This window comes from Zonotrichia albicollis, chromosome 5, assembly GCF_047830755.1.
Source record: "Zonotrichia albicollis isolate bZonAlb1 chromosome 5, bZonAlb1.hap1, whole genome shotgun sequence".
Taxonomy (NCBI): domain Eukaryota; kingdom Metazoa; phylum Chordata; class Aves; order Passeriformes; family Passerellidae; genus Zonotrichia; species Zonotrichia albicollis.
This window is the reverse complement of record NC_133823.1, coordinates 58,266,522-58,294,262: the sequence shown is the minus strand read 5'-3', so window position 1 is coordinate 58,294,262 and position 27,741 is coordinate 58,266,522. Positions and strand designations below refer to the sequence as shown.

The following is a 27,741-nucleotide window of genomic DNA, read 5'->3' as shown; positions in this document are numbered from 1 at the left end:
GTATGCCCCACAGACATGCAGGCAAAAAATGGTAGGAAAAATGGGAACAGCATCACCACAGGCAGGCAAAGATAACAACTGTTGGGGGAAGAAGCAAAAAAACCCAGGGGAAAACTAATGCATCTAATGGTCTGTGTTTAGTGATATTAATTATGAAATAAAGGCTTAGGAATAAGGAAGCAGAAAGAAAATAAAGTTTGGAGGAATCCTTTGCAAGACAAAAAGATCCTTAGCATCAGTGAATATTTAGAGGATGAGCGGTCCCTTTATTGACCCTTAGATGTGTAACGTGTATCCCAGTCTTGTTTTCTCATATTTTGTTATTCTAATGCTTCAGGATTTTCATTTGAGACTTAAAATACTGCTTGTCAGTCCAAGATTTCCCGCCACATCTTTCTATTCAAATGTTTTTGCTGCCATGAAGAATGAGCAAGATTGTGAAAGAAGACAGAGATGTTAGGCCTGAGGGAGTTGGCTGGACTTATTCTCTTTTTTCTAACGTGGCAGATCAAGGAGCCACACTTAATGCTTATGATACAAAATAAATCATGTGCACTTTTGGGAAGGAAATATGAACAAGTAGCTCCTGGTGTTTCCTGCAGGTCCCCTCTGCCCATATGATATTGAAAGCAAAAGCTTCTCTCTGCCCTTCTCTAGGTTTTCAAGTCATCAATCATATCCTCTAACAACTGCAGTAAACATTTTACTTATATGCCTACATAGACTTACACATGTAATTTATTATTTAAAAAAGGTCCTTAACATTTAGGGATGTGTTGCAATCTTGTTAGGCTTCTATAGCTCTTAGTATTAATGGGAATAAAAGGGAGGCATCTCTATGAATATTAATGTTCATAGTTGCTTTAAATAATCCAGGGTTAACCAAGGCAAAGAAATTCTGTGTGAATCCTGTATTCTTGGGTATCTTATTCCATCATGGCATTCTGCTTAAAAAAATACTTGAACCCATCTCCTCATATGTGCGCACTGGAGGACATATGGTGCATTTCAGCTTTAAATTTAAATTTCCTTGATTTTGCAGGTTTAACTTATTCCCTTAACAGTACTTTAACAGGCTTTTTTTTTAATTGTTCAGTTTTGGTTTATTACAGTTGTCTTAAAGGGATATTAGAGATATAAAGGTTATTAGAGGGATAGAAGAAGGAAAAATTGCACAGGCATGCAGATAGACTTATGGAAGAGTGTGCAATAGATATTTCCATCACACTGTAATATAACAATCTCCATGTCAGTGAGTGAAACATTATGTTTTTTTCAGTTGAGATGTATTATCTCAGCTAAAGTATATTAGGCAGTCTGCTGTGTTATGTTCTGCTCCATCTGGTCAGTCATTTAGGTTCAATAGCAAGTATCAATGGAATTGTTTCTTAAAAAGTGTTTCAGTGCGGTTAAATCCTTGATTTGGTAAAACAGTCTGAAAAAGTAATTACTCTGCATATGCAGATTTTCCTGGTTTTGAAGTTTATGGCACCCAACCATAGTGAAAGTAAGCAGAATTAGAATGTGGAAATGGAAGAAATGCAGATTTCTGTAGCTTGCACTCTGCAGTCCCTGGTTCACAGAAGCCCTGCCCAAACTCCTCTGTCAGGAAGGTCAGAGCTGTGGACTGGGACACAGTGGAGACAGAGATAAAAAGCAGCAGCTGTCTGGAAAGTACCCTTGTGCCCTAAATGTATGGCTGCCCATGAGCACAAGTGCTTCTTTTAGCCTTGCCAGCTTGTCCAAACTGCACTGCTGTGGCAGAGAACAAGGGCAGCTTTTGGACCCTGTGTTTTGGAAGGTGTAGCATTTAAAAGTGGATGTGTCTGTCCCAGCATGGTTACAGAGGACTATGAAGGCACTCACCTTGGTTCCCTACATCATCAAAAGAGGCAGTAGTTTCAAGTGTCTAAATTAGATCCTTACCAGGTCCCCCTGATTAAGGAGAGCTGATACATATTTTGGTAAAGCAACCAAGGACTCCACTGGGCTGACCAGGGACCTATAAAGGACACAGGTAATTCTTTACGCCATTCCTTAGTGGGTAGGACTTTTGGGTAGGAATGTTTGATTCTTGAATCTGTTTTCTGCAGTTTTATACTTTCATTTCTCAGGAGCTTCGATTAACTGGATCTTAGCCCCTGAGATTTGTGAGGCCAGGAAAAGTCAGTGGAAATAGTTTACTGAATGTGCTAGTAAGAGTTTCTGTTGGGAGACAAATATTTTAGTATTGGCTTCCTGCTGCAGGAATTGTTTATTTATTTTGCATTAAATAGTTCCTGAGAGCAAAGTGCTCTCCTGGGAACAGGAAGACAAGATTTCCAGCACCCCAAACTAAGAATTCTGATGGTCCCTTTATCTCAAATGAATACTCAAACAAGTAAAGAAGTGACATCAATATTAATTTCTGATTTTACCTGTGTTTTGGTCTGATCTCAATTGTATTGTCCATGGTCCAAGAGTGACTGGTGCTTTAAGCCTCTGTGGGGACTCATGGAAAAGATACATTTCATGCTATATCTGAATTTGTAACACTATAAACTACCTGTCTCTTCAGGCTAGAATGTTTCTGAGCAGGAATGCAAGTCTATATTTAGGTCCCTAGTGCCTTTTGCGTTGCACAGTTGAGGTGCCATTAGCCTTTAGGCACCTCCAGGTTACGACAGTCATGAATTCTCAGCAGTCAGTGTAGCTCCTTCGGCATTCGGCACCTGAATTCTGCACAAGTCTCAGGTGCCAAAGCTGATGGTTTAAACTGACATTGCTGCGCTGACTGACAGATTTATGCCAGCTGAGAATGTGCTGGTGGTGGATTTATGGGGCTGCTGTGTGGGTGTGTAAGGGATGAGCAGCAGGGCCAGTAGTACCAGGCCAGAGGCAATCGGAGACAGGAAGGCTGAGCACCCAAGCCTTGTATAGCTGGTGCTTCTTTGCCCTGGTTACCTTAAGGTCAGTGTTTTAAAGATCTTTTTCCATTTTGTTTTCTTGCAGCTCGCTAAATGGCTCTGCCCTCAGAAGTGTTTATCCCAAAATTCATGAAGTGGCTCTTAAAGAGTTTTCTAGTCCTTCCCTCATTTGACTGAGCATTTGCACTAAGGAAGGAATGATACCACCACAGCTTATTGTTATAAAAGTATCTGATGCTTTGTTCCAGGTGCTGAAAGAACATGCAGAAGAGACCCTAGCCTAGGGTCTTCGGTCAGGTGTTTTTTATTCTGAATAAACCAAAAGGCAGTGGTAACTGTGGTATATATTTTAATTCCTGCCATTCCCCCTGAAATGTTTCTTTTAATAAAAGGCATATTTTGGACCCAGTCCTGGTTTCTGCTGGCATAGAGTTAATTTTCTTCTTAGTAGCTACAATAGGTACAGCACAGTATTTTGGATTTAGTATTAATGTTGATAAGACATTGATGTTATAATTGTTGTTAAGTAAATAGTGCTTACTCTGAATGAAGGACTTTCCAGTTTCCCATGCTCTGCCAGGGAGCAGGTGCAGAAGATGCTTGCAGGGAGTGTGGCCAGGACAGCTGACCTGAGGTGGCCAAAGGGATATTCCATACCATGTGGCATCATGCCCAGTATATAAACCAGAGGGAGTTGGCAGGGAGAGGCAGAACACTGCTTGTGGATGGGCTGAGTGTTGGTCAGAAGGTGCTGCACTGGTTTCTTTTAGGTTTTATTCCTCTCTCTCCCCTTTTCATTACAATTACTGTCATTATGGTTATTACTATTATTATGTCTTTCTTTGTTTCATTTATTAAGCTGATCTTATTGCAGATGTTTCACCTTTTTCTGGTTTTACTCCCCATCCCACCAATGAGCAGGGAATGAGCTAGAGGCTGCGTAGTACTTCGTTTTTGGCAGGGGTGACAATCTTAAAAAGTTTTCCCTCTGTTTAAAAGTATGGATTGTGGTGAAACAGGATTGCAGGATGAATCAGCCATTGAATTTATGAGCTTATAATGTTATGCTTGTAATGGATTTTGTTTTGTCTGTGGTACACTTATGCAATTATTGTGTTACTTTATGCTACTCTGCAAGAAAGATGAGTTTTGCTTGGTATTCTGTTCATGGCAAGAGAAAGTGAGTTCCTAGTTTGGAAGAGTTTGCAGTCCTGGAGGGGAACAGGTAGAAAAGGTGAGAGGGAAGAAGGTGCAGTAGGATACAAAGGGAAGCATCTGTCAGTGTACAGAGCAGTAACAGCAATCAGTGAACCCTTCCCACACCACCTGACAAATGTAGGGTCACTTAAATACCTTAGATGCTTTCCAGGAGAGAGCTCTTTCATGTTCGTGCAAGATGCAGTAGGCCTTCCACAAAAGAATGCTTCTATAATTATGCATCCTCTGCACATCTGTGTGTGTCTTTGCATGCATAAATGTAAAGGTTCATCTCTATTTCACATTTGTTAAAAGAACACCTTCCCGGTTGCTCTCTATCAACAGGAAGAACGTCGTGTGATTTATCTGGGTAAAATCAGACCTGACACAACCCGAACTGAACTGAGGGACCGGTTTGAAGTTTTTGGTGAAATTGAGGAGTGCACAGTAAATTTGCAGGATGATGGGTAGGAACTTTTGAGATTACTTCTTGTTTGAGAGCTGCCATATGTAAAAAATTATGGCAGTGAGATTACTGGTATGGGAGTTACCAGTATAAGTTCTGTGACAGATGACATGCTAAGTTCAAAACCTTACTTATTTTCTTTCATCCTTATTTATTAATCTTGCCAGTTGAAATTTCCTGTCCCAGAAATAAGTATTTAGCTGCATGACAGGACAATCATTCTGATAAATGGATGCAGTACCTCTGGCATTTCCACTGCTGGGTCTCCGGCAAGTTCTTGCTTTCAGGAAGGGGTTACACTAATGTGTGTTAACTCTTCTCAGCTTTTGTTCACAACTGTATATTTCAATGGCAGAGACAGCTATGGTTTCATCACCTACCGCTATACTTGTGACGCCTTCGCTGCTCTTGAGAATGGATACACTTTACGCAGGTCAAATGAGCCTGATTTTGAGCTGTACTTCTGTGGACGCAAGCAGCTTTGCAAGTCTAACTATGCAGACCTAGGTAGGTATTTTGCTCTATGTGAATTGAAATACCTAACAGGAATCTTGTAACTCATGAGAATTTAGGGTTTGCTTCCTTTTTGTTTACTGTTGATACCCTTTAAATGATTGGAGGGGTGTTGAAGAAAGTGGTTTTCACCTGCTGTAAGAAGTTTAAAAGTCTGCTAATCTGAGCTGGCTTCTTTCAAATATTCCAAACTGAATATTCTTTTAAAGCCCATTTCAATTATTATCAAAAATAAGTGCCCAATATTCATTAATACATTTCTAAGTTGAAAAGATAGCACTGCAGAAACCTCCCACATGCTTTATTGTTTATTGCTGTAACTGTTTGATTCCAGTACCTCACTTATGTATATGAGAGAGAAGCAGAGGACAAAGTAGATTCCCCAACCCAAAATCTTCATTATGATTCCTACTTTGCTATGAGTTCTGTTGTAGATGGGCAGTATTTGCCAGGGGCACTCATTAAACACAATTCATAGTTGCTCAAGTTTGAAAGCTAGAAGAGCTTGTGGCCAAATCTGACCCTTAGTGTGGCAAAAGCCACTGATCTCAACTGGTGATTCTAAAATTGTGCATAAGCATCTATGTGTATGAAGGTGTCTCCTTGCAGGGCCTTCCAGTCATGATGTCAGAGGCTCCAGCCTGTGGAAAGCTTAGCAATTCTCTTGAAGTTCCACTGATTTGGGGTTTTATGCATTGCAGTCTCCAGTCCCCAGTATGTTGTGATAACTCCAGTCCCAAGTGTGCATGCTGGCTGTGACAACACACTTGGGTCTGTCTGAGTCTTGCCTGGGCAAAAATCTGTGATTCTGTCCTGTGTCCAAGTCAGAGTGTGGTGCTTCGCCTTGCAAGGATTTCTGGAGAAGTTCAAAGTCTTCCAGCAGGAATACTGATGTTTAGTATATGTGTAAAGAGACTATGCAGACTACCAAAACAGCCTCTGTAATATTACAATATAGGATAAACTCACCTCTTATTTAATTACCTTTTAAAATATAAAGTATTCATTAAATGTTAAACCTTTCCTAATGCCTGTATAAATGGACTAAAGGCTTGGAAAATACTCTTTTCTGAATTACACAGCAAGGCACATTTTTGCTGTTGAATCTGTATTAATCAGATATTGTAGATTTTTTTAATGAATAAATGACCACAGTCATTAAAATCTCTCATAACCCTGTAACACAGTGCTAATGAAATCTTGTATGTGCTGCCCTCGGCTTTGTACAATGCAGGAAGTGAATGCAGATGTATTTTTTCTAACCAATTGATGTCTTTTCAAAATAAATTATGAAGATTGTATGCATTGTTCACAACGAATATGCTATAATTCACTTCAGTGGCTAAACAGATAATATAAAGCTAAGAAAAGGCAATTGATTGCTGAAGAGATACAGGATTGATGTAGAAAATACAAAAGGTAGCAAGGCATTTGTTGAAATGTGGGCTGATAAAAACAGTAAAACCAGATTAAAGTCTTGCCTTGATTTGACTTATCTTCAGCAATGGAAGCCAAGGTCACCTCTGTATCTCAGAAAATCTGGGGTTTAAAGTAAGTTGTCTGAAGGGAACCCTCTTGAACATTATTCATCACTGGGAGTATTCCCTGTCAACTCTCTCCATTGTGAGAGGGATTCCCAAAGTATCTGTGAGCAGACTGTTTTCACTTTGTCCTGCTGACAGCTTGAGCTTCTGTACTTCAGACTGCATTCCCTGTATTTCGCAGAGTATCTGATAGAGCAACATAAGGAAATGGCAGGATGAACTTTAAAATTCATGAGCTGGTACCAGGACAGAGAGAATTAATCAGCTTTGGGTTGAGTACAGAAGAAAGAAAACACTTGAAATAGTAGTCAGAAGTTTAACACCTCTCCTCTGTGAGAAGATATTGTCTTAGCAGAACTTGTAATGAACATTTAATGCGCAGTGTGTCTTAGAGTGGTAGATGGGGAGTTCTGATTAATTCAACACAAGAAATGGCAAGAAAAGGGCACTCACATAAAGGAGCTGGGACACAGGAACTGGTGAGAGTCAGTGTTAAGCAGGGTTGACTCCAAAAGGAAATTCATTGCTTGCAGCCATGTCAATAATTGTACTGGAGTTGTGTGGCCCCGAATGTACAATCCCTCCTCTGTGCTGGGAACAGACTGACGTCCGTGCCTGAGCAGCTGACAAGGCTGGAGCAGGTGTCCTAGGCTGCTGGAGCTGGGCTGTTGTTGCTGCTGTGGCTTATCACATGTGATGCAGAAAGCTGAGGAGCCCACCCGAGACTGCTCATGCAGCCTTGCAGAGGCCCTGCCCAGAATTGCTCACACTCTAAACAAGTCAACCCAAAAAGATAAATGGAAGCAAACCCAGAGATTCTGGCAGGCGTAAAGAATTCCACAAGACCCCCAGGCAAGGTGGGCTCTGTCCTCTGTATGCTGCTCACAGACTGCTCTGGCTTTCTTCAGAACCTTTCTTAGGAAAATTAAGTCTTGGACATGTTATGAAACAGCAGTTGCAAGACAAAGGTGGAGTTTTGATTAAGGTGTCTGTCAAGATTATCTGGACTACTTTGAGACATATGCACGAGTCTTGGTGCTCAAGTCCTTGAGGAAAGTGTTCTGAGTTAACCTGCTCTAAATGTATATGCAATTAGTGGTTCTTCCCTACTACTGATGATGGGTACCGCTTCTGTTAGGTGCTGCTTCTTACCAGGAATGTCCAAAGCTTCTGTGATGGTCATTGCTAAGCTTTTTCATCCCATAAAGTTGTAGTTGTAAGTGGATTGTTTCTTCAGCGTCTTGTTTGTACCGATACACAGAGAAAATAAGTAGTTCTTGCCTCTTACCTAAACTTGCATCTTTTGGGTTTCAGATTCAAACTCAGATGATTTTGATCCTGCTTCTACTAAAAGCAAGTATGACTCCATGGATTTTGATAGTTTACTCAAAGAGGCACAGCGGAGCCTGCGTAGGTAACAAGCATGTCATCCGAGGAAAACAAAGGGATGGCGAATACCTCACGGACATCATGTCCTTCAATAATGGACAACTGCAAAGTCGTACTTAGGAATTTCTCCTACTTTACACTCTCTGTTCAAAACCATGGTTTACATGAACACAGCTGCTCGAGGAGTGGAGGGGCAGGGTGCTGCCCAGCAAGCACATGCGTGGCCATGGGTGTCAGCCGCGCTCTGGCGGGGGAGCCGGGCGTCCCTGGCGAGTTCAATGCAAATCACGAGACATGGCAGCAGTTCCACAGAGATACACGTACAACAATGAACTGCAAGATCTGTACATAGTGCATTTTAACAAAAAAGAACAGAAACAAACAGAGAAAAAAACCCCAGTGTGAGAACTACGGCTGCTGATGTCTGGGGATCAGACACTGCATATTTTTTTTTGTAAAGAAGCTTCTTCTCACGGTGATAATATGACAATCCAGAAGAAACCACAGGTCCCAGAAGCCTGCAATCTGTCTTAGCTTTGTTTTAAGATTGTTCTTTTTTTGGTTGGTTTGTTTTTTGGGTTTTTTTGTGGGTTTTATTTTGCAGAAAAGAAAATTAAAAGGCTCAAGCTTCCCTAACATTTTGAAGTTTCATCTTTTAATTCTGACACCCATGTAAATGTCTACAACATTGATCTTCCACAGCAAAATTTTCAAAGCCTTGTTAATGGTCAAATGTGCAGCTTGTTCAGCGATTTATTCTAATGAGCGGACGTGGTGTTACATTATTAATGAGAGTTGGATATAACTATCTGGGTGTGTGCACAGATAGTTTATTTGCTACATTCTCTAAAGTAGTTGAGTATTTACAAATGTTAAATGGAGTATTTTTATTTATGTACATACTGTATGACGATGTTCTTTTTTGTTACAGCTATGCACTGTAAATGCAGCCTTCTTTTCAAAAACTGCTGAATTTTTCTTAATCAAGAATACTCAAATGTAATTATATGAGGTGAAACAATTATTGTACACTAACATATGTAGAAAGCTGAACTTACGCTTATATATATTTGATTGTAAAAAAAAAGGGAAAAGCGTGTGGGTGAGGGTGTGAGTGTGCATATGTGTGCATGTGTGTCTGAGTGCAAAAATGCATTATACACATTCATCCCTTCTTTGGTGAGCTTATATAAGAATTTTGTCAAGAATTATCCTAGCCCAAAAGATATTAACCACCTTCTGCAGTATTTTTCCACATTTTTCTCATTGCTTGATTTTCCTTTGCAGTTTTATACACTGAATTTGTTAGGGGAATGAAATTTTCTCATCTAAATTTTTCTAGAAAATATCATAATTTTATGTAAAGTCTCTCAAATGGGTAATCATTAAGAAATGTTTTTATTTTATGTATCAACAGTAGTTTTGGAACTAGAGGTCAAAAATCTTTTTAAAATGCTATTTTATTTTAATTTTTGTGATTTTAGTTTGATAAAAATATGCTGAGGTACTAAGTACAGTATGATTTTTACTGTAATTCTGTGTCTAAACACTGTTCTTGAAGCCAGTAATCTTTTCATTGGCAGAGTTTAATGACGGTATTTATCTATATTTTTTACAGTTATGCATCCTGTATAAATACCAATCCTTCATTCCTTTGTTTACTAAAGAGACATATTTATCAGTTATAATTATCCTATTTATTATAAATTATGAGATGACTAAAAGAATAAAAAGGCCAGTGGAAATTTTATACCTAGGATGCATGATGGTTGTCAGTTTGGAGTAAGCAAGTGCTTTGTTTGGAAATTCCGCTTTTGCAGAAGCAGTGGGTTGGTTTTGGTTTTTTTCCTTTTTTTTTTTACTATGCACTAGCATGGCCTCAAATGTGCCCATGACATTGTTGCTGATGACATTGCTTCTGTTAAATTAAATAGAAATTTCAGGAAAGAAAAAAACCACAAGAGTATAAACTACTGCTATTCTGAGCATCAGAATTTCATCTGAACTCGGAGTCTCTACTGAATCAGCAAAGTTTGGAATTTGCTTGTGAATGTATAGATTTCTTATTCTATTACTCTTTGGCATTCATGACTCCTCTTAAAGGTATGGCACACCTAACTATTTAATCTACCTTCCCACTCCAAATCTTAGAAAACTGATTCTACCCCCATACCAGTGCAGTTGATTCTGATGGCTGCATTCATTTTATCACCAGCATATTGTGTTCTGAGAGATTCCACTGTCCTGTCGGATGCTTGCTTGATTTTTTGGCTTCTTATTTCTCAGTAGATAGATAGCAATAAAACAAAAAAAAAAAAAAGAAAAGAACTTTTCTGGAAGTTCTGTGTTACAAATGTAACATCCTTTACTCTGCATAATTCTTGTTGTTGCTCTGTAGGTTAAAAATGCAGGTATTTTAACTTTGTGTGAATGCCAAACTAAAAGTTTACAATTTTCCTTTCTGGATTTTGAGTATCTTCTGTTGTAAAGAAAAATATTAAAAGCAATAAATTATTTTTAAGAAATCAATATTTAGTATATCATATTATGTGTTCAAGGACCAGATGCATTACCTATTTTGCCTTTACATTTCTGTCATTAAATTTTAAAATGTTCTCTTTTGCCCTAGATTGATGACATTAAGAAATTGATGTGGGGTTTGTGTGGGGGCATTATTTATTTTTCACCAAACACGCATAATGAAGTGAGTCAAATTTTTTTTTTCACTGGCCTGGCAAACATTTTCATCTTGAAGATGGCTTTCCTCTGTGGATTTTCAAATTACATATGAAATTAATAGAGCTAGGATTGCTGAATAAAGCTATGTGGATCTTTCATAGACACTGTGGTAGGAAATCCATCAAAATATAAACTCAGTGTTTACTTTTCTGTTTTTCTTCCCCTAGAACATTTCAAATTAGCACATGTACCACATTGTCACCAGAGGCAAATTGCAGTATATCTGTGTGTGTTTTTTATAAGAAGACTGTACTGTTGCTTTCATGCTGTGGTAAGTACCACATCCACAATACAGGTAACAGAACTGGTACTTAGGAACTGTGGTCTTTCCTAGAGCTGTAACTGAGGAATTCCTACAGAATGGAAAATTGTCTAAATACTAATCCAAGCAGAGGGAGCCTGAAGTTGAAGAAAAATATCTGTGCTAAACTACTCTGAAAAGCAGTTAGGCTGCCATCACCAAGAGCAGCACTGAGAGGAAAGTTTGTGCCTCTGGGATAATAATACTTGGGTCAGTTAAAAAAAAAAAACAAACCAACAAACACAACCACACCTCCTTCTCATCCCTTTAGATGTAAGCCTACAGTAGGTAATAATTATGTGTCCTTCTTAATGGCTGTAATGAGAACTTCAATCACTATAGTATAAGATCTGATCTATAAATGAACTAGAATAGCCATGTACTATAATGTGATGATTCTAAATTTGTACCTATGTGACAGACATTTTCAATAATGTGAACCACTGACCTGATGGAGCTACTGTAAGATTTGTACAGTAGGTGAACATGTAAAGTTGTGGGTTGGACTATGCTGAACAGGGGAAGTGAGATAGTAGTTAAGCCCAAGCTGGGCTGTTTTCCACCTGCCGATTCTACATGTACTTTTGTGGTTTAATTCATTGTATGAAAATTCCTGTGATTTTTTTTTCTTTTTTTTTTTAATGTGCAGTACACATCAGCCTCACTGAGAAAATAAAGGGAAACAAATGTTTCAAATCCATTTCTGTTTCTCATTCTTATTACAGGTTTTCCCCCCCACAACTGGTTGTGTAGTGGGTTTTCTGTTGTTCTTTCTAGTGGACTTCAGATTATTGGCCAGAGCATGCCTGCATTACTGCACTTTGTACAGGGGACAGCATCACCAGTTTTGATATATCTAATGGTAGAAAGTGGTACCTTTCTGCCATGAGTACCCAAGTGCATTGAAGACCTGTGCCATATACCATGTAAGAAAACTTTCAAAACATTCTCAGTGAGTTTAAGAGTTATGGATTGAGTTAGAAGGAGGTGGGGAATGTAAGGGCTTTTCTATCTGTCCATGCTGGATCCCAGTGCAGGTAGCAGGGACTGAGAAGTGCGAAATGGTTGGCATCTTCCAACCTAAGACGATAAACACCTGTTCTGGAAATAAGCCTGTCATGAGAGTTTTTCACCAGCCGCTGTCTCAGCAGACAGATCAGGAGGACCAGACAGGTAGGTGACAAGTGTGGCTGTCCTGACTCCTTTGAGGATGACATGGTGTGCACAATATGAGCTTCCACGGCAGCATTGCCACTGGGCAGGCAACTGGTAGGCTTAGGGATGGCAGAGGGTATTCGCACCCCTCTCCTTTACATGCACTGAAATAGGGGAAGAACGGCTGTTGTTTGGTTTGCCCAGGGCTCATTCACAGGCAGCCATTTTACAGCTGCAGGCTTGTTCTACTGTGACAGCAGCCTTCTCTGGGGGCTCACAGCACAGCACCATGGGGCTGAGTCTTCTCACCAAATGTCACCTCTGCAGGGACCCAGCTGCCATGTGAGGAGCAGGTGCTGGACAGCCTGGCTGTGCTTTTTAAGGAGATAACTACTGAATTCACTTGAAAAAATAGCTTTTCTCAAAACAATCAGCCTCCACCTCATCTATCTTCCTAGCATTGCTGTTTAATTTATGCTCCGTAACTTGCAAAAATGTTTAGCTTTTGCATTTTTACCGTTTGCTAATCCAAACTGTTCTGCTTGGCTCTCGCAAGGGTGGTAGAGGGAAGTTCCTCACCCTGCGGGATTTGCGTTGTTGACTTTCTGATCAAATTAATGCTCAAAACTTAGTAGGCCAAATCATTCCTGATGTATTTCATCCGTCTTGCTGCTGCTCCTCAAGGAATGAATTTGGCCCAATATTTCTCCAGTTACTAGGCTTTCTAATTTCATTTGTTTATTCATTTCATATTTTTGCATAGCACTTTTGATGCTTGCCAAAAAAAGCATTCGACATTAGATTTCCAGGAAACTATTGCCTCCCATCTCTTTTTACATTATTAAAGTTCATTGCTTTCCATTGCCTGTTATCCTGGGTCACCATTTTTCCCCACAGTGAATATTGCAAGCTGAGCACCTGAAATCAGATTCAGGCACCTCAACGAGTGGCCTGATTTTCAGAAACGCTGAGCATCTCGCAGCTCCCATCGACTTCCAATTAGACCTGCTGTCTCTCAGCACTTTCAAAAATCAAGCCACATATATAGAGCCCCAATTCAGCACAGCGTTTACATTTGTGCTTAAGTCTGTCCTGATTCAGCAAAGCACTTAAGCGTGAGTGTTTTTAGATCCATTGAAGTCAAGTGCTCGGCTGCTTTGAATAAAAATAGACTCCTGGATTGGGGCCTAAGATTCCAAATACAGAAACTAACACCTAATTTTAGGCTCCATTTGGAAAACTGCCTCTCCTACCACCTTTAACCTTTAATGCTTACAGAAAACACAAAAATGGCCATCAGGTCTTAAGGGGAAGAGAGAGAGATTTAGGGGAGAGAAATGGAAGCAATGGACAAAATTATTCCTTGAGGAAAATGTTTTGAAAACTTTATATTCAACTCTTGCAAGATGCCTTGATTCATAGCTATTATTTCACACTGCACTTCCAGGATCTCTTTGAAGATTAATGTGCAGTTATTCTATTGTCCTTCACCATTAATTAATAAATTGCTATATTAAACTTTAACCAATGCCAACTTCTCCTGCTTTTCTGCAAATCACGTTCTCACCATTGATATTCAATGTTCACAAGCAAACTAATCTATAAATCAATTTTCTCTACTTTATCAAACAGCAGAAAGTAATAAAGAAGGTCACAAATAGTACAGTAGTTCCTTGGAGGTTTGTAACATCATAATTTAAAGCTCAGAAAGATTGAATCAAAAGTTGAATTAATCCCTAAGGGAAAAGATTCTATATAGATTCTATTGATAGATATAGGGCAGCCTGTCTTCATTGGGAGCTGGTATATTTGTTAATACTTCAGGGCAAAGGAGACTAGTCTTCTCAGCAAAGAAGAAAATGAAATCCTCCATGAGAGGAAGTGAGTGTGTCCTCTCCTTCCCATCGCTGTGCTCCCCTCACACGGCTCTGCTGGGAAAAAGAGAAAGCCAACTCATCCTTTGCTATGGGATGTGCTCTGCTGAATGGCTGGTGTCTGTGCAATGCAATTATGGAAACCAGCTGGAATACATATATAAATCTTAAATGTTGCTCTTGATTGGTGTTCATTCCTCAAATGATGCTCTTATTGTCAAACAACCTCAACCCAAAATCTTAGCAGCCTATGAACACAAAGCGAAGTGAAAGGTTGTTTTCTTCAATGACAAATTTTGGTGAAGTTACACATACTTATTCTGCAGCTGGAAACATATTCCTCAAAACATGTTTAGATTTTGAGATTGCTTTGCATTATTGCAGCTTCCTTTCAACAGTCTTCTGAAATAACAGTTTTGCAAAGGCATTTCTAATTCTCTTTCATAAAAATTGTATATAATCTTTATGATGTGACTGGACCTGATGAATTAAGCTCTTCCTAATTCAAATGGAATTAATTGGGAGGAAAATACTCTCATATAAAGGGGAATGTTTTTGTAAAAAATTACCAATGGTTCAGTTGAAAAAATTATATTCACGGGTTTGGTAAACAGTGAGATCTGAGATGAAATGCACCTTTGTTAGGCATGCATGGTGAAGTACAGGATGATAGAAGGATTTTTGCTTTCATACTGACTTCTGCTATTTGCTAGTAGAAAGGAACTGAGCTGCCCTGAGAAAAGGCAACAGAAGAGAAAACAGGTACTATTCCAGCCTCTCCAAAATCAGTGATTAAACTCTAACCCTCATCAGCCTTTTGCATTAACCCTGGCTTATGTAAATAGTGGGCAGTGATCAAAGGTAAATAATCTCATGTGCCTTATTTGCGTCATGGTAGATTGTCCACCAGGTGTAATGTAAATGAAAGCCAAAGCTAAGTATGAAGTAAAACATAAAGAGCAGAATATGCAAATTTCTCTTAGGACTTTTCATCAAATAAAATATTTGCTGCAGTTTATTTTTGACAATCTGTTTCATTCTCTACTAAATTAGTACTTGATAAAGTAATAAAATTATTACAGCCATAAAGTTACTGCACTATATCTTCAAGAGATCTTATCATCCTCGGATTATTGACTTTGGCATTGTGAAAAACACACATTGGTGCCTTATGCTAATTCTTTCCTACTGCATTTGCAACTCAGGCCTATGCTTTTTTATGCAATGTGTTTGCAGCAAATTTATTAAAAAAATAAAATCAACCCCACACTTGATAAACTAATGGAGTACTTTCTTATTTTAACCATTTACTGGAACAATACCACAGCTAACTAGTTTTCTATTGCATGAATAATTTATTGTCATAGCTAAGCATGCCCTGGGTTATCCACTCCTGCCAGCAAGTGTGGAGTGGTGAGTGCTGTTGCTGAATAATGATTAATTACTCGCCCTTCTGAAGGAGCCCTGCTTTGTAAACTGGTCACACAGCATGTTACGTGGATTGTGTCTGCTATACAAAAGGTTACTTGCAATCACATAATGAGACATAATGATGCACATCACAACAATTCTTTGGTACAAATCTGCACACAATGGAATTTAGACAGAAACCCATTTATTTACGTACCTTGTGTGCCAGAGGGTACAAAACGTCACTGCAGTGCTCAAGTGCTGCCATTGCTCTTCTGCAGTGCTGACATTTTGGATGAAAATACTGTGATGGCTTCTTCAGGAACCTCCAGCCTCAACTTTAGAGTTGTCTTGTGACAACCTGCTGGCAAACTCTGCGAGGAACTTGGCTCCCACTGTGTGTGGACTGTAGGAGTGCGATTGTTTGCTGACACCTGTCCACCCTCTTGGGTTCCTCCCTGCAAGGTGAGGAGTTCACTTGCTGTGTGGAGTGAGCATCCCTGCCTGGGTCTGTAGCTCTCTCACTTAGAAAGGGTGCACAGGGAATCAAAGTTTTGCCATACTTTGTGTGGTCCAAGGAAGAGGAGCATTTAGAAGTACTGTTCTAAAACCTAGAGCCACAGATCTTCTGAATCCTAGGGGGGAAAAGAAAAATATCTAGGTTTTCCCAGCTCCAGCTATCTGGAAAAGAAGAAGTGTTTGGCCACAGCTGTCCCAGGGTTCTTGGGGCCACAGCTGGCAGAGCAGTGACATCTAGTCCTTCTTGGTCCCTGATGGAGTCATTTGACTGTCCAGGCAGGATCTCTACTATTTTTGTCTGTCTACAAAGGCCCTGCTGATCAAGCTCATCAACCAAGCTGTGGAATTTGAGGTGCTAGAGGGTTAGGGTGACATGGGGTTGGGTAGGCAATAGGCCTTTTCTTGCTCTAGAGAGGATGGAAAGTCCTGGGTTTGCATCTTCGTGCCATGACAACATGGCAAAGCTGGCTGCAGCAGCCCATGAGATTTTTCTTTTCAGAGAGCACAAGGCTACCATGAGGCACTTGTGGGTTTCCAGGGGCCTGGTGGAGTTTCCAGCACCCTGGCAGGAGGGTGGCCATCCAACTATAGTGGACACCATGGAATGACTGTTCTATGCCCAATGAACAGCTGGAATAATTCTGTGGCAAAAAAAAAAAATATTATTTTTCTTCCACAAGTAGTTCCTTGAAAGGTAGGCTCATTTGCTGCAGCACTATCCTGTGTGGATCCTCTGCTCTGTAACAATCTGAGGTGGTTTTGTAGCAACAATAATGGAGAGTGCTTCTGCCTCTGCCTCTTCCCTTGATTTCCCGAAATAAAATGTGCTGTGCTAGATTGCTCTATGCTGAGGTCTTCTACCCTGGTACCAAACTTTGCTTTAAGTGGGTTAACATGGTCAGACGACACTGGAGAATGGGGGCCAGGAGGAAACAACATAGGCAGGAAGCAGAAGTACCTGAGTGTCCATCCTGTCAGGAAATGAGAGAAAAAACCTCCACTGTGATGGCTCAATAGTATTGGTATTATTTCCTAGTCCTCAGATATTGTTTGTCTAACAAATGCAGTGTCAGTAGTTTCAGATTTGGACCTTTGCATATTTGCATCTGGGCAACTGTAGAGAGATTTATGTGGAAACATTAATGACGGTAGATAGAGAATGGACATCAAGTATGAAGTCTCACAGCTCTCAAACTGCATGGAGAGCCATATCAGACATGCATCACAATCCCACCAGCTCTTGCTTGTTCTGGTACTTAGCTGTTGACATTGCACAGAAGCTGATATATATTGAAGAAATTACATACTCATTTAAAAATGGAAAAGGTATAGCAATAAAAAGTACTTGGTAGTGAGACTCCTAGAATGCCTCTTCCTTGCAGAAGCAGCTTTGGAGGTAGAATTTGTGCTTTTACTCCAAGTCTCATGGCACTGGTCTTGCTACACAATGTTGGGTAAAATGAGATTGGATGGGGTTAAGCTGCCTCAAATAGCTGCTGACTGGCAGTCTATTCCCTCACTTGCTCAACAATGCCAGACTCACTATATGTCTGGGAGGCAAAGTACAGTTAGACTAGACAAATGGAATAGGAACCAACAATAAAGTGAATCCTGTGCTGTCCTATACATTTTTTATTCACATTGCACATAAATCTCATCCAAGCTTATGGAAGAACTTTAGCATCCCCTTAAACTCCCATTTATTCTCCATTCTTCTCATTCTTTGCACTATTAAGAAAAAGATTTATTTTCTGAAAACTACTCTTAATCATTGTGCAAATAGCAATGGAACATTTATACACAAAGTAATAAATAGATGATTTACATCTTAATATGAGACTGGAGATTCTTCTGACTTATTTGCATTTATCGTATCTAACACAGATGCTATTCTTATTCTCTAATAGTAATGTTAATTAAGGGATTTCATTATTCTGATTTAGATTTAGGGTTGTGTTTTTTTCTCTGACACAGTGTATGTGGGACAGTTCTACAAGACAGGAAATCACTATGTTCAGCACTCCAAAATGCATATGATAGAGAAAAAAAGTTGGGTTTAACTGGTCAAGGCAATAATCTGAAGCTCTGAAAGATGCAGAGTAATGGAGAGCATGGAAATGCATCTGTTATTATGCTGGATAGTGGAGTAGCTAAAGGAATCAGTCATAGCTATTGAGGATAATGAGGACGTAGTGAAGCAGGAGGATGGTCAGTGCCAGAGCTCATGCCCTTTGCCACAGAAAGGTAATATTGTCAATTCAAGCACCTCTGAATGTGGGAAAGTGGATTGTCAAGTCCTCTTAAAGTGGCTCTTCTCAGAGGAACAGAAGATGTTTTCTCTCTCTCTCCTGGTTATGTCTGTCTCTATTATATTATACTGCCAAGGGCAGTATCTGGTCCTTGAAACTATTTAGTTCTTGTGTGCAGAGGGAAACATTGAGCAATATTTTCATTGTTCTATTTTGCTCACACAGGTTCAGGTAATGCCAAGGAAAATATTCCTTTGGTCAAACTGAAAGTCTTAGGGATCTTTGGTTCCTTTACAAGGACAGTAAGTCTTGTTTAACATTTAATCTTTTGAAGTGTATTTAATCTTCAGAAACCTTCTGTCATGTCTGCTCTTCAGCCAATATATGCACATGCCTGCATACATATCAAATAAGCAGGATTATATATATGCACATATGCATATCATTACCCTGATTTATAAAATATATATATATGCATGTAGACCCCTTCATCTGTGATTTGTCACCTACAAGCCATAAAACATAGACTGCATGGACTGCAATAATAGTTTTCTTTCCAAACAAGGACTAGGCTAGATCTGCATCCTTATGCTGCAGAAGAATCATCCTGCAGGCCAACAAGAAGTTCTGATTTCACTTGCGCTCTGCCTGAGAGTGTTGCAAAAAGCCTTCCTGACTGGGCAACCATCACGAGTGGAGCCAAAGGGAATGCCTTGGGCTCTGTGGTCATGGCTGCTCACTGTGTCCACATCATTGTTCATAAACTGCTAGGAAATACACAGTACTGGCTTAGCTCGGGGTAATTTGAGCATTTCTTATAATTTGTCTCAAAACAGTTTTGAGTTTATAACTTTGCAGTTACAGTAACTGAACTTAGGGCTGCCTGAAAAAGAAATAATTGTTCTTTAAGATGTTCTTTAGAAACAGATTTGTGTGTTCTTTGAACTATTAGTAATGGGCAAACTGAGATCCCCAGAGTTTAACCCAATGAGCCCATGGCCAGCTAAAAGATGGAAAGCAGCAGTGCCTGGTTTTCACTCACACTGAACTAGCATCCACTGAAATTGCTCTGCAAATATCCTTAGCTCCCAAGGGCTTCAGAGTCCAAAGCACTTCTACACCACCTTGGCTTCTTCTGAGGAGTGGAAACTGGCCTGGGGATCCAACAAGTCCCAGGGTTGGCATCATGCTGGTATAAACAGGGATTACTTCAACATGAAGGAAATTGTTGTACACCTAAATGGTGCATCAGCCAGTCCAAGATATGTGAACTGGTAAGAGGAACTTTTAACTAACAAACTGCTATGAACCCCTTTCTCCATTCATATCTGACAACTGAAAATGGGGTTGATTTTTTCTCCCCATTTTCATATGTTCACTTTGTGATTAAATTTATAGCTGGCTGCAGTATTTTAAATGCCATTTCCAGTCCCTGGTCTTAAACCAGTACATGGTCTCCTTCAACCTGTTCAGTTAAAACTGATGACATTTTAAGACTTTGTTTCATCTCCTTTATTCAAGAATGTGTTTATTTGTTTGATTGTTTGTTTTCAATAGTGTCTCTAAACTGAAATAGTTCACATTACGTGTAGCAGCACTGGGTGGGTTCTCAGCACAGCCTTCCTAGGTCACCTAAAATCACTGCAGCTTTGGAGAAAGTGGTGGGAGCAGGTTGGGTTGTGCAGGAGGGCCCAGGGCACCCACAGTAACACTAACACTTACTCTGAAGTCCAAGTTTTGTACTGTGTTGCATACAGGCTCTGCACTGAAAATTCCCTGTCTATTTTTGGGTGTCAGTAGCATGGTCCTTCAGGGGTAAGTAGCATATGTCATTTCTGTTGATGTCTGACTTTGCATTTACAATATGTGACACTATAGTATTTATTTAATAGGATCGATCTACTTCCATTTAAGAAATCTTTTTATTCAGATCTGTAAAGGGAGATAATTGCTCAGCTCTACTGATTGTCTATTATTAAGGAAGAAAGTATTTAAAGATTTGAAGATACCCCTGCTGCACTCTTCAATGGCTTTACAATTTCTTCCTTGTGTTTTTATCACTTCAGCATTGCACTAGCTTTCCTTCAGCTTTTGATGAAATCACCTCCTTGATGAAATCGCTGAAAAACAGGCTCTGGGAAAGTGCTTTATCTGAGATCCCAAAGACAAGTTTGTTCCAAAGATGTTCTTGCTTTGCAGTCTACAAATTTAGACCTCTCTGATGATACTACAAAATCTTTGTGAATGCTCATATTGTTTTTCAAGGCTTTGGGTTACTTTGCTAGAGAGATGTTCCTTTGTGAATTAAGTGCTCTTTGAGGATAAAATGTTCATCAGAAGTCTTCAGAGTTACAATATCATCATTTTCATCATATTACTTTGAAAAGACATAATTTATATCGGTTTTTTAAGACATACTTTCCTAGGGCATATGTAAAAGACTTTTTCTGCCTCCTCATTGAACTTCACAGCAATTTTTTGCTGGGGCAAAGCACAGTCTCCTGCCAGGCCATTTGGCTGGATATCTGAAATTAAAAACCTCTTCTGGATTTATTTTTGGCATCCTTTTTTAATGTTTTATATACCATTGTTTATATTGTTTATAAAACAATGCATTTTTTTACTTTCCCTCTCTTTGTACTTTCCTTTTTATGCAGTGCTCCCTTCCAATAATATCTGGGTAAATTGCAGATATATAAATGGAGGCAATTAACAAAGTAAATAAAAATAAAACTGGTGGTGTCTAGTGGGAGATACTAACAGTATGTAAATATATATACACACACACACATAGGTATATATAAATACATGCCTATGTTTGAATATATGTGCATGTATTTGTAAATTGAAAATATTTGTAGATATTGAAAATATTCCCAACTTGAATAAGAAGAACAAATTCTGGAAGGAGCTGCTTAATACCTTTCACAGGAACAACCCCAGATGACCCTTGAGGATGGTCTGATAGATAAGAATGGCAACTGGCATTATGCAATTGGAGAAACAGGGCTACTGTGCCAAAAAAAAAGAATCCATTTAGTCATAAACACTATAGCTAACTTGATGCAGGGTTTATCTAAAAAAGCCCAGCAGGTTTGGTGTAAAATGAAAGGCAGAATTTTAATTTGGATGGCAATTGTTTTTCAATAATGCTAATTTGTACTAAACATCCTGATTTACATAAGAAAACAAAGGCCAAATATTAGGCCAAGGAGCACAATCAAAACCTGGGTTCAGCTATGGGAGAAAGCAGGCTGCTGGAACATAATTCATTAAAGCCATTTTTTTTAGCTTTTGCCAGCTTTCAGACCCTAAGAATTTTCCAGTGGAGGTGTGGGCACCTCTAACCAAATGTAACCCACTACATGTATACTTAATATCTTTAATTATCCCCCAGAGTTCTGGTGAAAGTAACTTGAGAGGCTCCAGGACCACAGGGTGAGAAAACTCTGCTCATTGCTTCCTCTCTTTCTCCTTGTCTTTTGTTTCCAGTGTGACATCTGTCTTCATCTTTGGGGTCATGAGAGCTTCTTATTCATCAGCATTTGCCTAGATTTATAACTACAGGCACTACGTTGCTCTCATTTAATGGTCCTCTTTTGACCCATCTCGCAATGGCCCCTGATGAAACTGGTGGGGCTACTTCTCTTGAAGAATGGACAGGTTTTTCAGTCTGGTCCAAGTAAGTTAGGTCACTGCTCCTGGATTTGTTGACTTCTGGATTAATTTTGTGCTTGAGCTGGGAACTGAACTGATACCACTGACAGGTGAAAGTTTTCAGTGTGATCTTGTGCATTTGGGTATGTCTGTGTGGACAGTTATGCAAAGTCTCTCCAAGAAGAAGAAGCTCCCACATTGCTGATGGACCCATGGGCCCATCTCTGCTCCTCCCCAGCCCTGCAGCTCCAGTTACCAGAAGCCCACTTCTCTCAGTCTCACTGTCAAAAACATCACCTAAAGGCAGCCCGCCAACAGATTTTTTGAATCTTTCTCTTATCACAGAAAAAAAAAAAATTAAAAAAGGTAAACTTTCAATTTTTCCTTGAGAGTCATCTCAACTTTTTCTTCAATGAATAAAAAGAGAAATAATCTCTAAAACAATATCCAAAATAATGTTACTACTATTTAGTTAAATTCATCAGATGTAGATGCAACCTACAGCTAATACCTATTCACAATGAAGTTTCTTAATTTTCTTGAATTAAGAAACTGTGATATCCATTTATTGAATTTATCACTCTTGGTAGTGAATTAAATATACATACTGTATAATCCTCATTTTCCAATCTTATTTAGTGGAGATTTGAGTTTATCCTGCATCATTTATTATACCACATCTTTACAACATTACATCATTGTCATCTATTAACATACTATCTGAAAGCCTAGAGTACGCCTAACTTTTGATTATGGTAACAATATTGGTTCCTTTTTTTGTCAAGATATCCTCTCACTTAAAGGAATGACTGGCTGTACACTTGCAGAGTGTATAGCCTATGCACTTCCAGAATGTAGAGCTGTACACTGGCTGTGGTTCACCTAGTCTGTACAAGAACTAGTCTAGTTGGGTTCCAAGCCTTGCCCCCAGCCAGGGGACTTTCTGTGCCATTTCCCAGCTCTCACAGCCCATGCAGTTTTACAGTGGTTAGGGGGGAATGGTTGTCACTTGAGGTGCTGATTTTATTATGTAGGAAGGACAGGGGCTGATTTAGAGACCTAAAATTCGGATGGATGAAATCAGATGTAATGGCACCTGCTCCTGTGGTGTACCTTACCTCAGCCCCTGGCAGTAGATGTGTTTGTCATTACCTAAAGAGGAGAACACATGCTCATTTATTTAATAAACATACGTATGAGTCCTCTGTTTGCTGAATAAATGGCACTCAGTAACTTGCCCATTCTTAAAGTAGCAAAGGAAGTTTTGACAAGTAGAGTCCCCACCCCATAGGGAAGGACATTACTCTTTTTCCTCCTTCCCCAGATCTCAGGGAGGAATGACATCACTTCTTCCTTGTAGCAATGGGGGCACAGTCAGTGCTCTGAGCAAGCTGCAGCTGGATTACTGCAGCAAAAAGCTTGTGGCTGAAAGAGTTTGAAATACAGAAATGCAGCCCCAAGTCCTCCCCTCTGCCCAGAATCCAGAACAGACATTCATTATTTCATTGCACTGAGCTATGATGCAGGTTTGTGAGAGAAAGAAAGAAAGTTCTAAAATCGCAACAAAATTTTAGGCACTCCTTTGTAGTGATAGAGAGGTTTCCATGCAGTTTTTTTCCTTATTCAACTGTAACAGAAGAGAATTAATGTTCATAGTGATTTACTATCTCTGAAGAGTCATGTCCTTTTTATTTTTAAACCTAGGCAAAAAAAAGCTTCAAAGTGCAAATCCTTTAAAAAAAATACCTCTGGCTCTAGCAAAATAAAAGTCAGACTTTCAAAAGAAAAGCAGATATTTCTTTAAATTAATTGGAGAAACACTTCCTGACGTTGGCACATCGCAATGTCCTGTAAATCCCACTACTATTTTATTTTACCTTATCTTTGTACTTACTTCTTGGATCAAGGTTTAAATATATGATTTATATAATGAACTATTAAGATTTTGTAACCTTGTTGTGCTCTACCATTCTTGCTTATTAAACAGTAAAAACAGTAGCCAAAGGGAGCTGAGGTTATGCCAGTAACTATGTCAAAGCAAAACAGTAGCTGAGAGGTCCATTTCTTGCTCAGGCTACGTGTCCTTTTCCCACTGGCAATCACAGACTGCACTGTGGCCCCAAAGATTGTTTGCTATTTCTTTTTCACACATGCCTATGCAGGGACATGGATTCTCTAGAGTGGGCTTTACTTTGCCCCTGGCCTTTTAGTCATTCTTTCAAAACCTATTCTTGCTATAGTAACCGATTAAACTAGTTACTAAGAAAGAAGCATGTTTCAGCACTTACGTTAATTGAACTGTTACAAACTAAATATGATTCCAAATTGTTTCTGTATTCCAAATCACTTCATGCATGCAGATAAAATGAAAAAATTACTAAATCGTTTTGAAATGTGCAAATCAGGCATACAATACTGACATTTAGATCTGTGACCTGATCACAATGTAGTAAGTACCTCTGAAAACTTTGCAGATTTTAAAGCTGTCATATGAAACCCTTGAACCACTGCCTGATGTGATATTCAATAAGTGGAAGTCAGGCTGCAATCAAATTGTGGAACTGTCTGCATCAGGGTTTTACTACCAATTTACCCAGAAAATAATCTTTCCCTGATTCATTTCACGGGCCAAGTAAGAAAGGAGGAATGACTTAATGTATAAAACACATGCTTTATTCTTTGGGACCTTGGTTTGAGTTCAATTTGTGGTCCTAACTAAAATGAGCAGCTCAATCCCCAATGAACAGTAGTCCATATCACTGAACTACCACACACGATTAGGCACAATTGGCTGTCTATGCTTAGGAGAAGTTGAAGAGTGATTTAGCATGGAAACTAAATCACTTCTTTCATCTGTAAAGTGGAGTGGCCCTTTCTGGGACTCTGTGACCAAAAAAAATACACAAACCATATTGTGGGGGTTTTTTTTCAGCATTTCTTCAGTACAATAAAAATAAGGGATAGGAAAAGACTCATTCTCTAGTAATGAAAGCCATATGGCAGCCCTAATTTGCAGCTATTCTCTTTTATTAAGAAATTAGTAACTACCATAACTGGCAGAGTGATGGTGAAAATACTGGTACATGGAACAAATGGATGCTGCTGAAAAGAGAAGGGGGGAAAAATACGCCAAAGAAGAAAAGCAATGATGTTGGCAGCTGGCAAAAGCTTTTCTCTCTGAATCCTAGGGCAGGAGAAATGCTTGCTGGGTAATACATCCATCTAGTTACATGTCATACATGACCACACTATTGAAGGGTTTAACTGTCCTGGGATTTAAACCTGTCACTACTGGGATAAGCTGCACTTGTACACAACAGAGTAGTGTAAACTATTTTGCCAGTGGTAGAGTGGTGAAGCTGTAGCAGAGAAGTGATTTGAGAACACCAAGGCTTGCACAGGAGCGTGGGAAGGAGAGGGCAATAGCTGGATGGGCTGTGTGGGCACGAGCTCAGTGAGAGGTGAAGGGAGCTGCAGAACCACTAAGCAGGGGATTAGAGGGAAGCTGAAGGGGAAAAAAGAAACTACATCAGGGTGGTGTAAAGAGAGATTAAATTAAGTCACTGAATCTATTTCACAATACTACATCAGAGGATATTGGCTAGTACTAAGGAAAAGGGAGATTTAGTATCTGTACCTAGAACCTTCCTAAAACAAAAGGCTCAGAATAAGACTCTACTATAATATTAGGTATAAACAGGCTCTGTGAAGTGCTGGAAAAGTCTTAAGTGTCTGGAAAATTCTTCTGCACTTTGAGGAATGTGACATGGTACCTTGGCAGTGGGATGCACAGGCATGGCATTCAGCGCCTGCATGGGGCACCAGGGTGATTTCCTGGGCATTCCTATAGAACAGCTGCCCATGGCATACAGACAGGAGCAAAGGCGGCAGTGGAGTAAACTCTCAGCCCTTACACTGCAAACTTCTGTTCAACTCTGTTACTAACATTACACCTCAAATTCACAAGCTTTTATTTTTAACTGGGATTTTTTTTTTCTCAGGGATTCCATTAATTTTCATTATGAACTATACTTGCCTCTTTCATCTCAGGAAGAAAAGACTATGACTGCAGGTATGTGACAGCTTCCCTTTTTAGTTGCTGGAAATAAGTTAATAAATGCAGTCACAATCCAGGATACCATTCTCATGCCTTATTGATACCAACTATACTCTAACAATGAATTTCAAAGTGCTGCTGATGTAAACTCTACCTGAAGCCTGTTTGATCTCAGATAAGCATCTTCATCCCATTCTTCATTTCAAGAAAAGAAAATCTTACTGCACAGAAACATATTCATGTGCTTTGGGTTCAGTTCAAGATAAGCCGTGCTTTGCAGAAAACCTAATTAATATCAATCACAAGGAAAACAGAAATTGGAAGGAAATGTTCTTTCATTTTTTGATAAACAGATCACCTGTGATACATACACAAATGGACATACCAATTTGTTTTATTGTGAAAGTATCTCCCTGCAGGGAGGATTTTTTAAGGAATAAAGAGGTAGTTGCACTTTTGCTCTTGTGTCCATGACAGTAACTTTGTTCTGTTAAATTAAAGTTGAATAGTGCAAATCAGACCAGAATTACATCCTGCAAATGTGGGTTTAGTGGCATTTAAAAGAGTGTTTACTCCCAACACTCAAAATAATAATTCTTAATGATAACTCATAAATACATCTTTTAATGTTCCTATAATGCATTTCAGGCATTTCTTTTCTCCTTTATCTTACCCCCTGCCAAAGGGAAAGCCACAGCTTATGACCTAAGAGACCTTATGGGCTTAGAATAGAACCTTTAGTGATAAATATTCATAGTTGGAAAAATCTTGCAAAATCAGAGCAGCCAACTTCTGTCACAGGTCTGCATCACATAATAACATTTCAAGTGACCTTTAAGGAATTTTGCTATTGACCAGCACCCTTTCCCATCCATGAATTTCAGTCTTGGAGGTGGCCATATAGCACTGGCTATGTAGCTACTTCCAAATGAATGTAGGAGTTAGTTTAGATCTGATTAATAAAATTTTCATGCACAAAGCAGAGTTCTGCTCTTATGAGTGCTCTAGGTCATATTGTGAAAGGGGGGGTTGGAGGAAAGGTCACCAATCTTTAGAGAAGTCCCTACCTTGACTATCAAACCACCTTTAAAGTCCTTGATGTCAACATTTCAAGTGACACTATGGTATATACCAAGCTTGTGAAGAGATACAAGCATCCAACATTTTTGCTTCATCATGGCATTGACTTAACAATGAATTTATGTGTGTTAAATATCATTCTATTTGGCCCCAAGTGAATATTAAATAAAAAAAGATAAATTTTAAATTTTATTACTTCCTTTGATCTTTCCAGTACCTTCAGCTTTGCTCTAGCTTGCTCTCATCTGTCTTCGTATGATGCAACATTTTTAGCTGCAACATTTAGAGTTTGCCCCCACACAAGACTATCCAAAAACCCAAAAAACCAACCAAAGGACTCAGCTGTTAATAAACTAAATGTTTAAAGGAAAGGTCAGAACAATGGATCATTGGAATGGCTGGTACAGGACAGCTGAGGAAGCCCCTCTTTTTCCTCTTAACATTTGTGGGCACACATTCTTTAATGTATTTCAGATAATGTCCCTTCACAACCTCTCCTCTCCTTTCCTCGTGTAGTGATATGCCATGTTTGCCTTTGAGAATTATTTATCTTTGGCATCCTGTGGCACTACTGGGGGAGCTTCTGATGCAATGGGTCACTTTAAGGACACAGAATCTGCTGCCCATGCTGAAAGGACCAATATTTTCATTTCAAGAGGAAAAAGTAAGAGGAAATAAAAGGGTT

The 27,741-nt window shown here is 39.3% G+C and overlaps 1 protein-coding gene across 6 annotated transcripts in view; it reads left to right on the top strand.

Annotated features, from left to right (window-relative positions):
- PPARGC1A (PPARG coactivator 1 alpha) overlaps positions 1-11,325 on the top strand; it is a 365,154-nt gene extending 353,829 nt beyond the window's left edge. For 5 of the 6 annotated variants that reach the window (XM_026792132.2, XM_074541813.1, XM_074541811.1 and 2 more), the window contains 3 exons: positions 4,449-4,570; positions 4,925-5,076; positions 7,941-11,325. In XM_026792132.2, the coding sequence (XP_026647933.2) occupies positions 4,449-4,570; positions 4,925-5,076; positions 7,941-8,044 (378 nt within the window). In that variant the 3' untranslated portion in view covers positions 8,045-11,325. Of the gene's footprint in view, positions 1-4,448; positions 4,571-4,924; positions 5,077-7,940 lie in introns of those variants that run through there. The other variant, XR_012580521.1, reaches the window with a different exon arrangement.
- The last annotated feature ends 16,416 nt before the right edge of the window (positions 11,326-27,741 follow it).